This window comes from Zonotrichia leucophrys, unplaced genomic scaffold (genome assembly GCF_028769735.1).
Source record: "Zonotrichia leucophrys gambelii isolate GWCS_2022_RI unplaced genomic scaffold, RI_Zleu_2.0 Scaffold_70_233381, whole genome shotgun sequence".
Classification (NCBI taxonomy): domain Eukaryota; kingdom Metazoa; phylum Chordata; class Aves; order Passeriformes; family Passerellidae; genus Zonotrichia; species Zonotrichia leucophrys.
In genome coordinates this window covers 42969-58451 of record NW_026992275.1, presented here as the reverse complement: position 1 = coordinate 58451, position 15483 = coordinate 42969, and the positions used below count along the sequence as shown (strand labels likewise).

Below are 15483 nucleotides of genomic sequence, written 5' to 3'. Positions count from 1 at the left end.
CTTGGGCCAGTTGTGACAATGTGGGTCCAAGGACACCATGGGAGATGTCATAGACAGGTAGAATAATGATAAAAGAAAGGCCTTTTGAAATGAAGCCTTGTTCGGCCATATCAATAGCTGGCCTATCATCTCTTCTGAGTGCAACTAAGCAGTTACAAGTTCCCATGTGAAGCTATTTTGAGAATGAGACTTTGTGACCATTCTGTTCTGAAGGTGAAAAACAAATGCACCTGCAATAGCAAGTAATTTGTCCCATGAGAATCAGTGAAGAGGTAAACAATACAATAGAGAGATTTGATGCACAAGTAAAATCTATTTTATTAACCAATAATCGACTAACTGATAAGAAATCTATGAACGAACTAAAGATGCACACAAGGTCTGTTAAACTGTGTAAAATGAGTTGTATGAATAAAGAATAAAGAGTTCTTCCCCATCTTAGCTTAGTCCTTTGGGATTTCAGTTCCCCCCTTCTTGATGGCTTTGGGTTCCCCCTTCTTTGGGTCTTTGGCTTCCTTCTTCTCTGAGATTTTGGCTTCCTTCTTCTCTGGGATTTTGGTTTCCTTCCTCTCTGATGCTTTGGTGTCCTTCTTCTCTGATGCTTTCATTTTCTTCCCTTCTGATGCTTTGCTTTCCTTCTTCTCTGGGATTTTGATTTCCTTCCTCTCTGGGATTTTGGTTTCCTTTTTTGGGATTTTGGTTTCCTTATTCTCTCGGGTCTTGGTTTTCCCCTTTGCTGGTATTGGAGGTTGCTTCCCAACAGAGACACTCTTCTTTCCCTTCTTCTGCCTCTCTTCCTCCTTCCTCCTCTCTTCCTCCTCTAGGGCTTTTGCCTCCTCCTTGACCTTTTGAGCTGGCTCCTTCAGCTCCCTTCTGCAGACAAAATAGAAAACATGGCTGAGAGTCCCACCAGAACCTTGGGCTCTCTAGTCCTGGCTGGCCCTGCACTTCATTCCTTGACCCTGAGGCCATTTCCGTGAATTCTCCTCAACCTACAGAGGTTGGGAACATCCCAAGTGAGGGCATGGGTGGAAGGAGACCTCCAGGACCAGCCAAACCTGAGCTTTGCCATCATAAGGTGTTGGCTGTGAAAGCTCCCTCTGAAGGCACAGCCAGACCCCTCCAGCTCCTGCCAAAGGCTGATCTAGCAGCTCTGCTCTGGTGCCCGGAAACGCCCTTTGTCTCTTGGCTTCCCAGTTTAAAGCAGAGCACAGATTTCTGACATCTGCTTAGCTCTCCTGCAGTTCTTACTCAGCTCATTCAGCCCCCTTCTCCCTGGGCATAGCTGAGGCATGATTTTAAAGAGTTCAGATTTCAGCTGAGGGTTAGAAGCAATTCCCATTGATCAGGATGTAAGTTAGATAGGCAGACCATAGGTTAATGATTATGAGATGCTTAAGCTGGAGCTGATTGTTCTATTGTTTACCATTAGGAGCATCTTTCTAGAGGGAAGTGGAGGAAGTGAACTGTTATAAGAACATCTTGAAACCAGTAGAACAATGGTTAGCACCTGGGCTTGATGTCAATTAATCACTAAGTTGGGGACCTTGGATGGTGCCAGAGGGTCACAGAGACCTGATAAAGACCACTGACCCACTTCGAGACCATTGACCGAGTTCAAGGGAAGAATTGACACAGGAGTGAAGGACCAATGACCTCATTTGAATACAGAGCAGGGATGGGAGGTGCTGGGGTTGTGCAGATGTATTGTATGTAAGATCTTGGGAAATAAAGAGAGGGCAAAGAACCTTGGACAGCGCGGTCACGCCTTTTAGGGACGGCTCTGGTGCCACCCGCCGGTGTTAATAAACATCCCACAATCTAACTTTAATTAGTTAGAGAGTCTCTGTCCGTGATCTTCAGTTTTAACGACTCCTAGCCTGCTCCTTCATGAGAACAATCCTATCAGTCAGAAAGCAAAGGCTGCAGGAACTCCTCTCCTGCAAGACAGGCTCTTGTCAGGCAGATTTCCTGCTGGAACCCAGCTGGGACCAAGCAAACCAGTGCTGGCTGCCATGGAAACCATTGGAAGCAGCCTCATCCATCTCCTCCCCATGAAACCAACTTCAGCCTGGCCTGAAGAAGTCCTGCTGCACAGGCTGGCTTTAAGCAGCCTCCACTCCCAGCTCCACACTTGGCCTGTGTGTCCTGAGCTGGGCTGCCTTGCTGGAGCTGAGCTTCTCCTGTGCTTGCCTACGGCTGCAGCTGCAGGGGAGCCTAAAGGACAGGAGCCTTTCTGGCTGCTGTCCCACCATAAGGAGAACCCTGGCAGATCAGCATTGCAAGGACTTCATCTGTGGCAGGAGCAGGACCCAAAGCAAGGTTTGCTCTGTGCCCCACGCCTGCCCATACCACAATCCCACTGTTCTGGTGAAGAAGGCAGATGATGAAGAAGATGCCACTCAACACCATGGACTTTAAGACACCTCTAGAGGTGGTGCCAAGGCAAGCCCAGAGCCCAGCTCCCTGCAGGCAGCAGCTAAGCCAGCAGGGCTCAGCACTCAAATAGAGAAGAAGAGGTTCTGTCTCAACAGAAGAAGGTCCTTCCTCTCTTGGCAGCCAGGGAGCTCAGAGTGGCCATCCCTGTGTTGCTGCTGGCCTTTGCTCTGCTGCTCCTCTGAGCTCAGAGGCCTTGGAGCAGGGAAGCCCTGCAAGGACAATAACCCATGGCAGAGCAGGAACCCACAGAAGGGCTGACTCACCTGTCCCTGAGAGGGGCCTGAGAGCCACAGTTGATCTCCTGGGGGCTCAGGGAGGAGCTGACACGTGAGGCTGCCCTGGGCACCAGCACCTTGTAGGTGGAGCCTCCCTCCATGTGGCACAGCTCCGGGACATTGCAGGTGGTGGTGAGGTTGCCAGAGAAGGTGGAGGAGACCTGCTGGCTCTCTCCTGGCTGCAGCACACCTGGCAGTGGCAGGATACTGAAAGCCTGGACGGAAGACAGGAGAGATTGAGGTGTTGAGCATGGAAATGGAGGCAGAAGAGCATCTTGGAGCAAAGTGCAGCTGTAGCCAGAGGGGCCTATTCCCCAAACACTGCCAGAATCACCCTCACCTCATCCTGCATCCATGCCATTGACCAGTGCAGGGACCATGGGGAAAATCTTCTCCCATACTCACGGGTCAATGCATTAATTAGTACATGACATGAAAGTGAAATGGCATGGCTCCTGGCAGTAGAAATTCTCTCTGATGCACAACTTGCCTTTAAAAAGTTTCAAAACTTCCTGCTTTTAGAAAAGGAGGAGACTCAGAGTGAGAGCTCTTGGGGCTGAGGGAAGGAGTCCAGCCCAGCTCATCTGACTCCTGAGGCTCTTCCCCTCTCTCTCTGATTTAAATGCTTCTTTCTCAAGGTGCTACAGCAAAAGCTCCTGCAAAAATTTCCTGTGGAGCACCTGAGGAGTTCCAGGGGGAGCAGTGCCCTCCACAGGTGCTGCACAGCGTCCTTGGACAGCCCTACAATGTGTCCTGCACGGCCTCTCCAACAAGCAGCTGCTCCAGCAGCACTTTGTGATGGGCCTGCAGGGATGGGAGGCCCCTCTGTGGCCAATGCTGAGGGCCCCCAGTGGCACTGGCAGCTCCAGCCCTGCTTGCCACACTGACAATGGGCAAGGGAGACAGATTCCCTCTCCTTCTCCGCTCCCAGGGGAGTGTGAGCCACGTCCAGGGAGCACCTGAATCCCTCCAAGCCTCGAGGGAGGTGAGGGTGCTCAGGAGTTGGTGCTGGCACCCAAAAAACAAGCCATTTTCTATGCTGGGAAGAAGAGACAGCCCCCTGCAAAGTCTCCCTTTGTCAGACAGCTCCAGGGCCAGCAGTGCAATAGCAGCTCTGGGTGAAAGCAGAGCCCTGCAAACAGGGAGTCTGGCTGCCTTGGGAAGAGGCTCCATGGAGATCAGGATCATCCCAGCTTGCTCTGGGAGGGAAGCTGGAGGTGTTACCATGATGATGCAGAGAAAAGCCTCATCTTACATGGGGAAGGAAACAAGGCAAAAAATCCCACACTCAGCACAGGCCTGTAGGATCTGAGTCAGCTTCTCCAGGAAAACTCTCCTATTTCTCCCTCCCCTCAGCCCATGTCCAGCCACTGGCCCTGCTGCCCAGCCCACTGTCAGGGCACAGCACAGCAGGGCAGCAAAAAGGGAGCTCAGCATGAGCAGGACTTGGTGCTGGCAGGCTGGGGAGGCAAAGCAAGCAGTAGGTGTACAAGAAAATCTATCTCTGCTCCTGAAGAGTGGGTAAAATCCTGCACTTCTTTCAGGGCTCTGGCTGCCTCCACCTTTCCAGTCCTGAAGTGCCTCCATCGAGATGCCGGGGATTCCAGACTGGTTCTCCTCTCCTTCGGTGGCTGGGGTTTGAATTTAGGTGGGTGGAGCTCATCTCTGGAAAATAAATAACTATGAACAGGGACCTGCAGAGGGAGGGACACCTGCACGAGCAGCTCCTGGCCAGGATGCAGCCCCTGGCTGAGTGCTGGCACGTTGAACTGAGAAATGGTTTGATCCAGCCCTTCCCAATCCAGGCTGGGGCAGGTCTGTTCTAAAGGCAGCCCAGGGATGGCACTGAGGTGCTGCAGCAGCTGCAACTGCTTGCACTGAGCAACTACAGAGGACAGGCATTAACACCCAGTGGGGATGCAAAAAGCACAGTGGGAGAGGAAAAGACAGAGAAGGCAGCAAAAAGGTGACATTTGAGACACCGAGGGGCAGACCCAGCCAGTGCCCAGCCAGCACAGCCCACCAGTGCCCAAGGCCAGAAACTCTGCAGCTCCACCAGGGATTTATCAGGAATGTTCCCCTGACACCGCTGGGGGGTTGGTTGACATTTTCCAACACTCCCAGGTGACTCAGGTCGCATTCCCCATCCATCCATCCTTCCATCCATACATACACAGGCTGTGGTGCTGGGATCCTGCCAAGCTCTGCCAGCCTTGGGCTTGGGGAGATTTCTGCCAGCCGTCCTGAGCTCCGTAATTGTGCTCTCTGTTCCAGGAAGCAAGCAAGAAAGATTTTAAAATCCCCAAAACAAACCACAACAGACAAACCTAAAAAACCTTCAACAGCTCAACCCTGCTCAAGTTATTGCTTTAGGGACAGCTACCACTCTCCAACTGAAATGCTGGGCTTTTGGGGAAAAAGAAAATTACATGTTTACCTCCAAATCGAAAAGGATTAAGGTTAGAGAACCTTTCAAACTAAAAATTACTGGCCCAAAGCTTTTATCTTTGCAAGAAATCTCTAGGTAAGACCTGCCTGACAGTTAAACAACTGGTTCTTCTGGTGGGGAGAAACCCTCCTCTTTAAGGGAAGCAGCCTGATAGTTAAAAGCAACTGTTTGGTCAAACTTCAGGCTCCCTGGCACAGCCTGCATTGCCTTTCCTTCCTGTTCACTGATTTACAGGCAGTGCCACGATGGCCCGGGTTCAGATGTTTGGTACCATCCAAGGAATTTGGCATTGCCATTTCCATATGTTTTAATCGAAGTTTCAGTCCTTTCAACCAGTCTTCAAATGCCAGCTTTCCTTTCTTTTACAGAAAGCTCAAGGTTCCTAGAAGACTTCTGACATCCTCTTTTGTGCTCAGAGAGATGACATTTCCAAACAGATGTTCCCAAAGTTAACAGCATTTGAAAGAATAATGTACTCAAATGCCCCTGGATTCCAGCTTAGCCCAGCTCCATTCTGTGTCAGACACTGAGATTCCCACCTCTGAGGCAGGAGCTGTTTGTGCCCCCCATCCCTCCTGTCCTTCTCCCCAGCAGCCTGTGCCTGTTGTCCCCGGCAGAATCCCTGTCCCTGTGCACCCTGCCAGGAGCAGCTGCACACAGGCTCACATCTCCCCTTGCCCTCACCAGAGGGTTTCTCTCATCCCCGAACACGCTGATGAGAACGTCGGTGCGATGAGTGCCCAGGGCCTGCACAGCCACCACAATTGGGATCTCTGCTGTGCTCTGGGGCTGCACAATCCCACAGGGCTTGGGGCTGGAGTAGAGCACAGCAGAGTCCTCCTTGCGTTTCTGGAAGGGACACAATGAAATGCAGATTCAGAGGGACCTCTCAAGAAACTTTAGGCTCCTTAACATCCACCACAACAGCAACTTACACACACCTTTAAAACTCCCCAGGACAAAGGTCAAAGGCACAAACAAGATGCAGGAATTGTAGGTTTAGCACTCCCAGGGCATCCTGCAAGGAGGCTGCCAGCACAGGCACTGGTGTCTGTGGGTGCAGCAGCTTTTCACAACCCTCTAAGATCTCCCACAGGAAAACACCCTGAGGACTAGAACATCAACTGTTTCCTCAGGAGCTTCAACTGCCTCCTAAAGTTTACAGTTGGGTAGGATCCTGTTCTCAGCAGATCTTTAAGACTAAATAGAAACCAGCAAGGTCTTATCCAAACCCTTTTTTCCCCTAATAATCTCCTCAGGAATATTTGACAGGAGGAGGTGGATGTGATGCCAAACCTGGGGAATAAGCCCGTAGCAGCCAGGAAGGTGGCTGGGATTCCTAATGAGGATCTTCCTCTCATAGGGCACCTTCAGGTGGCACTCATCACACAGCAGCACTGGGGAGGACACTTGGAGCTCAGGAACGAGACATCTGGGCAAAGAGATGACCCCAGGACAATCAGAGATACTGAGAGAATGGAGAATGCCTACCCCCACAGATTGTGAAATGGAGCAGAACACATTGGTCACTGTCAAATGCACATTGAAGAGCCCTACAGGAATAAATTGCCTTCTACCTCTTCCCACTCCAACATGTCTTGTCAAGGAGGGGCAAACCCTGAGAGGCAGCACCCAGAGGCTGCCAAGTGCCCCAGGCAGAGCACTTTGCCCCACAGCTGCCTCAGCCCCTCCTTTGCCCAAGAAGGCTTGCAAGGACTCCTGGAACAGTCCCAGTGACCCATGAGCTCTGGGGGAGCCTTCCCAACAAGGATCAGTGCTTGCTATGGCTCAAGGAACACACAGCTCCAGTGTCTCAGTAAAAATGACTCAACAAGGATCAGTTCTCCCTAAGGCTCAAGGAACACACAGCTCCAGGGTCTCAGTAAAAATGACTCCCTTCTCTGCCATGGTGCTGTTGCCCTGCCTGAGAACTCAGCTCTTTGCCCCAGCCCTGGAGGGCACGAGACAGCAGCTGCCCCACAGAGGGGCTGATCAGCCCCTGCCAGGCCCTGCAGCTCCCTGGCTCCTTCACTGCACAGCTCCAGGCACTGCCTGGCCCCAGCTCCACCTGCTGTACACAATGGCAGCCCAGGCACTGCCTGGATGGCTCTGCCTGCACAGGGAACAGCACCAGGGAGCTGCATCCCTCTGGGCATCACACTGACACCCACAGCAGCACAGCACCATGGAATTCTGCTGCAGCAACAACCACTTTTGCTCTCAACTCTGACAACATTAAAGCTCAAAATGGGAAGCACAGGGAAGGACAAAAACTGGAGCTGACCTGCCACATCAAGGGCTGCTTTCCCCTTGTCAGACCTTGCCCTCCCCACTCTTGCTGGGAGCCACTTCCCCCTGCCATGTGCCCTCATGGACAGAGCCAGAGCCTGACTCTCAGCAGCTGCTTGGTGTGGCCCAAACCAGTGCACGGTGCTCACAGCCAGAACAACTCCACCTCTTGCAGCCAGAAGGAGAGGAGGCCCTCGGGAAATTTGTTCCACCTCAAGCACCAAAAACAAGGCCAATCAATGATATCTTTCCTGGTGCCTTTAGAAGAGGGCCCAGGACCGTGCTGGGCTGTGAGCATACGTGCTTTTCACCACGGGCCGCTGCCCAAGCACTGCTGTTCTCGTGTCCAGCTGGCTCAACATGAGGGCATTCAGCAGCACTTCTCCTTGGCAGCTGCAGCCAGCACAGCCTGGGCAAGACAGTGCCTGGGGGAGGCCAGGCAAGGGCTGCTACCTGGCTGTGATGATCAGGGCTGCCACTCCCTTGCCAATACCCTCCAGGTCCACCAGCAATCTCCGATAGAACTCCATCACCGTGTTGGAGCACAGGGTCACCTGGTGGAAGAGAAGAACAGTCAATTCTTCCTTACAAAAGCTCATTACCCACGGGTGATACCCTCTAGTTCCTGAGGGAGGATTTGGCCTTAATTCTTCTGCTGCTCCATGTGTAGAGCACAGTCTCAGAGTAACAAAAGCCTTCTGGCAATACCAGATTTGTTAAACACACCTTGCTTTCAGGGCACAGGTCAGCTACATTAAAACATTAGACTACAGCTCCATGCACCACTGCATTCAAATTAAGGGGCCAATTTCTCATCTGACTACAAAGACATCCATGCAGAGGAAATCTGACTTGACCACAATGAGTTCAGCTTTACAGCAGGAGGCTGAGGGCAAAGTGTGGCCCAGCAGGTGCTGGGCAGTTCATGGCTGCCCTGGGAGCCTGAGCCCGGGCTGGCTCTGAGAACTCCAGCCCCACACCAGGAGTGGGGAACTGCCCCAGGGTGGGCATTGACCACAGGCAGAACCCTCAGAACTGCCCCAGGGTGGGCACTGACCAGAGGCAGAACCCTCAGAACTGCCCCAGGGTGGGCATTGACCACAGGCAGAACCCTCAGAACTGCCCCAGGGTGGGCACTGACCAGAGGCAGAACCCTCAGAGCCTCTTGCTCTACACTGCAAGAGACAAGCCACCACAGGGACCAGGCAGAGGAGAAAGGAGAAGGATCTCTGTCTTGAAGTTCCACAAGAAAGGGTTTATTCCAAGCAAAAGGATCAGAGCCAAAAGAGCCCTGCACACTCCTGTGCAAGCAATTTTGTACAGACACAAAGCAGGGGGTGGATACAAACAGCAAACCAAAAGGGAATCCTCAGGGGAGCACTGAGGGGACTACATCAAGTGTCTGGAGCCACTTTGGGTAAGAAGGTGGGGAGGATGGCTCACATGGGCCAATGGGGCCTCCAGGAATAGGGGAATTCCAAAGGGGTGTTGCAGACACGGATTGGCTCCAGGTTAAATTGGCAAAAAAGGTTGGGGAACAAAAGGGGCTGGGTTTGACAGCAGGGAAAGAGCTGGAACAAGGGGCAGGGAATGGCATGAGGGACAGCTTTGAGGGAGGGTAAAACCCAAGGGTAAACCAACTCAGGAAGAACACGGGGTACCACAGAACAAACCACTTAAAAAGGAATCAATACAATAAATTTGAACCGCTACACATGGCTGCAGATGTTTTGTCTCCACTGGAGCTTCCTGCAGTGAACACAAATCATTCTGCTCCCCAGGATGGGGGAAATGAGACCAAGAAGAAAAGCTCACTGCTTGATACAATTACATCTTTCTAACAGCCACCTTCTGCCCTCATCCTTGCTCTGCCCCATTGCAATCAAATCAATCGCTCTCAAAAACACAAGAATGGCTTCAGGCCTTGACCATAAGGTCTGTGAGCTCAGCATATGATTTTGGAAAGCAAACAGTGCTCCTTGAGGAACATCCCGAGTAAGCCAGCTAGCAGAGGCCTCCCAGCAGTGCAGACCTCTCAGTGCCAGGATGCTCCAAGCTGGCACCAGAGCTAAAGCCCTCCCACCCTGCAGTGCAGCTCCAGCCCTGGTGCTGCAGCGGCTGTGGCCGGGCTCTTGCCGTACCTCGATGTCCTGGTGTCCCTGGGGGAGGATGGTGCCTTGGCTGGGATTGATGGTGAACTCCCTGGGCTCCACATGGAAATGGATTCCCTTGCTCCAGGCCGGGTCGGTGTCCCTGCGGATCTGATCCACGCTGTCCACAGCCGGCTGTGTGCCATCGTCTGACATGCGGAGCTGGAACGTCAGGGGCACCGCGGAGCTGTTGGTGAGGCGGCAGCACTGCGTGTAGGGAAAGCCTGGGCAAGGACACAAATATCCATTCAGGCACCCAGCAGGGCATGATCCTGGGGGCAAGATCCTGGCAGGATCAAAGTGGGATTGGAGCTGAGCTCTTTATTATCTGAACTACAGCTCACCTAGGAGCTGCGTGAGGAATTAATCGTCACTTAGTTCCCTTTGACACAGATTGACTGCAGCCTTGAAAATGCCCACTCCTAGCCCTGCTGAACACTGCAAGCTTCTCCCTTTGTGATGGGGACGAGCTCCCTCACCTGCCCCAAACCAGCACAGTTCTCTCTCAGTGATGAGTGTGCACCCAGACCCAGCATTTACTCTGAGAATTCAAGCTGTCCAATTCCCTGCTCAGCCTGCCAACACTCCCACCTTTTTCAAGACATATAAAGAGTGAGATGTCAGTGAGAAGAAGCTACAGCAAAAGAAAGTGAGGATGGAATCAGGAACTAAAACGTGATGCAAAGCACCCTAATGCAGCTTCTCTCTGCAGGATCCTTAAGGCATCTCTTGCTTTGGGCCAAACAGACTGAGCACATGACAGCTCAGAGCCCACTCAACTGGGGCACAGCCAAGCCTTGCTTTGAGATTAGCAATTAGGAACCAGGTCCCACCTCACCCAACAAACAGGGACATCACAGCCATGCTGCTCACTGAGAGTGCTGCCTGCAAGGGTTTACCCCACTTTGGCTCTGAGATTTGCTTTCCATCCTGCAAAGCCAGAGATACAGCCACTCATGGTGGGGATGTCCTGCAGAGCGCACAGAGCAGCCACAGCCTGCTCTGCACTGCACATCTGGCTGGGCTGGCCAGCTCTGTGGGGAGGAGACTTCTCCCCAGGCCTGCTCACCAAGAGCATCTGGGACACAGATGGGGAGAAAAAACAACTGCAGCTGCAGCCCAGAGCTTCTCTGTGCCCATCCAAGTGACCACTGCCAGCTCCAGCAGGGACTCCAGCAGGGAGGCAAGAGAGGCACAAAAAGGACAAACCCAGATGTCAAAACCTCCAACGAGACTGAGGCCAGCACATGCAGACAACAGTCAACAGGTACAAAGAAGCAAAGATACAACAGCTGCCTTCAGCCTAAGAGCCCTTAGGAATGAAATTGGATTCAGCAGGATCAATCTCCTGCTTCAGAACCATATTTCCATCTGTTGCCTTTTGTGTTTCATTCCTTCCAAAGTCAACTTGACAAGCGCCTCCGTGGTGATGCAGGCTGGGGAAGAAGCAGCTCAAAAAAGGCAATTAATTTCTTTCAGAAGTTCATGAACTTCATTGCTCTGGGTTTAGGCTTGGCCATGAATGTTGCCCTTGGTCTGGAAAGGGGGATTGGGGTTCTGGGGGGTTTTGGGGCGTTTTGGCCCTGGACTGGGCTTTTCCCTTGGGGGTTTTTGGGAGTTGTGGCGTGATGCCGTGGGCGGCTGTGCAGTGGGAGCTGAGGCTGGGCAGGGAGCGGAGCTTCCCTTCCTCCCGCTCTGGGATCGCAGTTCGGCCGCTGCAGCTGCGGGAGGTTTGTGCTTGGCCGGGGCTGCCCTGGCTGCAGCTCAGCGCTGGCACCGACCCTGCCTGCCTGCCCCGCTGCTGCTGCTGGGCACTGCCCACATCCCCTGTCCTCTGGGGCTCTGCAAAAGGAGCATTTCCTCCTTCCCTTCCCGCACCGGCTGGGGGGGATCACTGCCCTGCCAGAGCCCACAGCTCCTCCTGCTGTGACCAGAACTCCACCAAAGGGGAAAAACAGGACTTGGCATCTGGGAAATGTCTGTTCTTGCCTTCTTGTCTGTGCTCTCCTGAGATAGTCTAGCAAAGAACTGTTATTTCTTTTCCCACAGTTTTGCCTGGGACCCCTGTACTTTCAAAGGGATAATCATTTGGAGGGAGGGGCTCATCTTTCCATTGCAGCAAGATTCCCACCTTCCTTGGCAGACATCTGTCTTTTAAAGCAGCACAGAGACACCAGAAAATACTGCCTTTCTATTCCTTGCTTCCATTGGATCTCACAATGGCAAAATGCCCCCTGAGGCAGCAGCAGCAGCAGCCCTGCAGTTCACAGCCTGAAGAGGCTGCTGGGGCAGGCAGGAGTGAGGGATGCTTTTCTGTTGGAAGGCACAGATCCCTGAGGCTGTGTCCCAGCCCAGGGAACACTCACCAAAGGAGATGTCCCCGAAGTCGAGCTCAGCGAGGTCGAAGTGTAAACTCGGTGCAGTGACGCTGCCCCTGCAGGCCGAGGACAGAGCAGGCAATGGCTCGGTTAAAGGCATTGCAAAGGTCCGGCTGTCGTGGCTCGGGGGCACAAAACCTGGGCTCAGGGCACCCTGGGTTTCCAACCAACACAGCCCCGTGTGCTCAGCACAGGGCCCTGGGCACAGGAGGCAGCTCAAGCCAAGGGGCAGCAGCCAACAGCCCCTGATGGGCTCTGGGCACAGGGCAGGCAGGAGAAGCCCCTGGGTTGCTGGGGGTCCCATGAAGGACCCTGAACACACACCCAGACATGGCTCCGTGCCTCAGTTTCCCCATCTGCAATGGCATGGACATCAAGGTGTCCCCACAAACTTCTGTAAGCAGCCCTTCCAGCCACAGCTTCCCTGCTTTGCTCCTTCTGAGCAGCAACTGCTGTTCCCATGGAGGAGCTTTCTCAAGAGAGTTTGACCCACACAATCATTACAGACACTTTTCTGAGACACGAATCCAGGGCATTCCCAAACATCCTCTGAAAAGAGCAGCAACAATTCTACCCAGGGCACAGATGAATCCTAAAGGAAAGGACCAGCTTGTCAGCAGTGCACCAGCTGGCACAGCCAAGAGCAAGAGTTTCAACAACCAAACTTGGCTGTCCTGAATCAAGCACAGCACCTCACCTGTCCTTGAACTCAGCAGACACACTCCAAAAGCCACCAACATCCACTGAAATCAGCACTTGAAGCTGCACAACATTCACCAGTTGATTTCATGGTTGATGCCAATCAGTGCCCACTCTGCCTTTTGGTTCAAAATCAAGAACCAGTGAACTGTGTCCTCTATTGTATTCACAGGACTGACCCTGGCTCTGCTCTGCACATCTCAACAAGAGACACCTGCCCCTGCTCAAGGAGAAAGCTGCTGATGCAGAAACAGCCCATGGCCACTTTGGGGGAGGGACAGAGGAGAATCAATTATTTGATGGTGAAAGGTTCCCTCTTGATTTCCAAATGAAAAAAGCAGCACTTTTTCTCCAAAAACAAAGGCAGCGTCATTGTTTCTCCACTATGGGCACACCTGCTCACCACTTTTCTCTTGCTAAGGAATAACTTCCTTGTTCTTCTTTACCCATCTCCCTTATCTCATTGGCATCATCCAGTGCAGATTGCTTTCATTTCTTCACTGCCTTGAGCCAGTGCCTCCCAAGAGCAGCAGCCCAGCTCCAAAGCTGCAGAGCAGCCAGCACCAGCTCTCCTGCTTCCACTCCATTATCCTGCAGCACATGGCTCAGGCTGGCAGGGACAAGGCCTCACGCTGCTGTGGTGCTGAGCACTGAGCTCTGCCTCCCCTATGATCAGCCCTTCTCCCTTTGGCTGGGCCAGGATTGTCTCCTGCCATGGCATTAGCCCACGGGATGGTGCCCCAGTCCTTGGCACAGCTCCTGCTGCACAGTTCCTGACTCCCACATCAGCCCTTTGCTGGCTGTGCAAAGGAGGCACCAGAGCCCTCTGTGCACAGGAGCTGGGGGCACAGCTTGTGCCCCACAGCATGGCCATGAGAGGTGAGCTGAGGCTGCTGCTGCCCATCTGGCATGGATTATTCACACAAGGTTTTACAAACACTGCTAGTACTGCAGAATCAGCCAGGCTGGCCCATCTGCAAAGCCCTGGGGGCCTTGCTGGGTGTTCAGGTGGGACATCCCAGAGCAGCTGCTGCCCAAAGCTGATCCATCCCACTGCCTGCCATGGCCCAAGGCACAGGGAGATCCCTGCAGGGAGGAGTCATTCCAGCTCCCAGCTACCACACAGGGCAGGAGGCAGCCTCACACTAAAGCAATGCCAGCAGCAGAGCAGAGATTCAGACCTCAGGAAACACCTTTTTCCTCTGCTCCACCCCAAAAGGAGGTAGGTGGGGGATGTCCCAGAGACAGCTACAGATGTGCCCACCCAGCTCCCAGGGTCCTTACTTGATGGTCAGGATGGCAGGCACAGGAGATCCAGCCACACTGAACTGGAACTGCTCCTCAAAGCTCCCCAGCACGGTGGCACTGAAGGAGATCTGCACACTCTGGCTCCCACCTGCTGCAATGATGCCCTCCTCGGGGGCAAACTTGAAACACAAGCCCAGGTTGGTGGCTGAAGGGAGACAGGTGAAGGGAGCATCAATAGCTCCTTGGTTCATCAGTTTCACCTGCAGCAGCAAGAAAGCAAAATGGAAATACATGTGGAATCTTCCCTTCTTGTGAGTTACTGTCTAATGATGCAATGAACACCCAGAAAAGGCAGAAGATGCTTTGTGCTGCTGAATGGCAGAAGTCCAAAGATACAACAGGACAAGTTCTGCCTTTGGGTTTTCATGCAGAGCAGTGGCAACTCCACAGAACTGCAGTCACCCTGGCTTATCCCATGGACACAGAGCAGTGCCCCTCTGCTCAGCAGCACCAAGCGCATTGAGAGCTGGCACTGAGAGCAACGTGGGCTGATTGCAGCTGCCTAGGGAATCACCCCGGAGCTGCTGCTGCCCCAGTGAGCACAGCTCCAACAGCAACATCTGCTCATTCACCTTTTCCCAGACCATGAAAACAATACATTGAGAATGAGGCATCAGCATCAAAACGTACAGACAGCACCATCTTTTGGTGAGAAAACTAAGCATGTCTTTCCCTTCCACAGCCAAGATTTTGAAAGTGTCTGCCAGGACGCAGTGCCTCATGAAGTTTTTGCAAGCTTGACTCTACTGGGGAGGAGGCAAATAGGTAGAAAAACCCTTTGCTTTATTCCCAGGAACACTTCTCTCTTTCTAGAGCCAGAGATGCACCGAGGCTGAAGTGTGGTGAGGGACTGGTCAGCAAGGGAGAGAACTCCCAAGGATTTCCTGTGATTGCAGCAATAAGCAGAAGACACTTGGCTGGGAGCTGTTGGCAGTGGGCTGAAGCTCAAAGGCAGCCAGTTTGTTGCAGCTGCTTCTGCAGAGCCCAGTGCAAAGGTGCCTTGTGTCTGGCACTGCCACAAAAGCCTCTGAACATGCAGCTTTTTGACCCAGGCTTGGTTTCATGTGCCAAGGGGTGTTTTTGCAGGAAGCCTCCCAGCTGATCCCTAAGGAAGGCTGCCCAAAAGCAGGGACTGGGGCTTCAGGAACAACAGACACACCTTTGTGACCCCCCAGATTTCAGCAGTCCATCAAATATTCCCTGCTCACAGCTGCCCAGGTTGGCAGCAAGTCCACAGCTGCACCAGGCTTGCTGCTGCCTCAGGAGCCATCAGGATCCATCCCAAGCCCTGCTGCTCACCTCATAGACATGGGGGGTGTTGACAAAAACATTCCCAAGGTTCAGAGTCTGAGAGCTGAATACAACCAAGGGTCCTTGGCCTTCCCCTCTGAGCTGCAGGGGCAGCCTGCTCTCACGGCCTGGGGAGAGATGTCCATTGCAGTACAATCATTCCCTCTGCTCCACTGCATTTTCCAGGCTGCCTCAGTGCTAGTCCC

General features: G+C 53.0%; 1 protein-coding gene across 6 annotated transcripts; it reads right to left on the bottom strand.

Annotated features, from left to right (window-relative positions):
- Positions 1–311: 311 nt before the first annotated feature.
- Positions 312–14067, bottom strand: LOC135460637 (hydrocephalus-inducing protein-like). 6 transcript variants are annotated; one of them, XM_064737540.1, is made up of 10 exons: positions 12678–13142; positions 11969–12036; positions 9594–9826; positions 7906–8006; positions 6460–6595; positions 5848–6012; positions 4888–4979; positions 4277–4379; positions 2703–2929; positions 312–873 (listed from the first exon to the last, which is right to left on the bottom strand). In XM_064737540.1, the coding sequence occupies exons 3-10, from the start codon at positions 9756–9758 to the stop codon at positions 444–446; spliced, it is 1419 nt and encodes a 472-aa protein (XP_064593610.1). In that variant the 5' UTR covers positions 9759–9826; positions 11969–12036; positions 12678–13142; the 3' UTR covers positions 312–443. The 6 variants fall into 6 exon arrangements, with proteins under 6 accessions (XP_064593610.1, XP_064593607.1, XP_064593611.1 ...); XM_064737537.1 differs by lacking the exon at positions 12678–13142 and adding an exon at positions 12305–12649; XM_064737541.1 differs by lacking the exons at positions 11969–12036; positions 12678–13142 and adding an exon at positions 13964–14067.
- Positions 14068–15483: the final 1416 nt, after the last annotated feature.

Coding starts and splice junctions, on each gene's coding strand:
- LOC135460637 (XM_064737537.1), bottom strand. CDS start 12,354: ATGTCCATGCCATTGCAGATGGGGAAACTGAGGCACGGAGCCATGTCT. Junction 6,013..6,459: donor GCTACGGGCTTATTCCCCAG/GTTTGGCATCAC, acceptor TGTCCCTTCCAG/AAACGCAAGGAGGACTCTGC. Junction 4,980..5,847: donor GGGATGAGAGAAACCCTCTG/GTGAGGGCAAGG, acceptor TTCCTGGAACAG/AGAGCACAATTACGGAGCTC.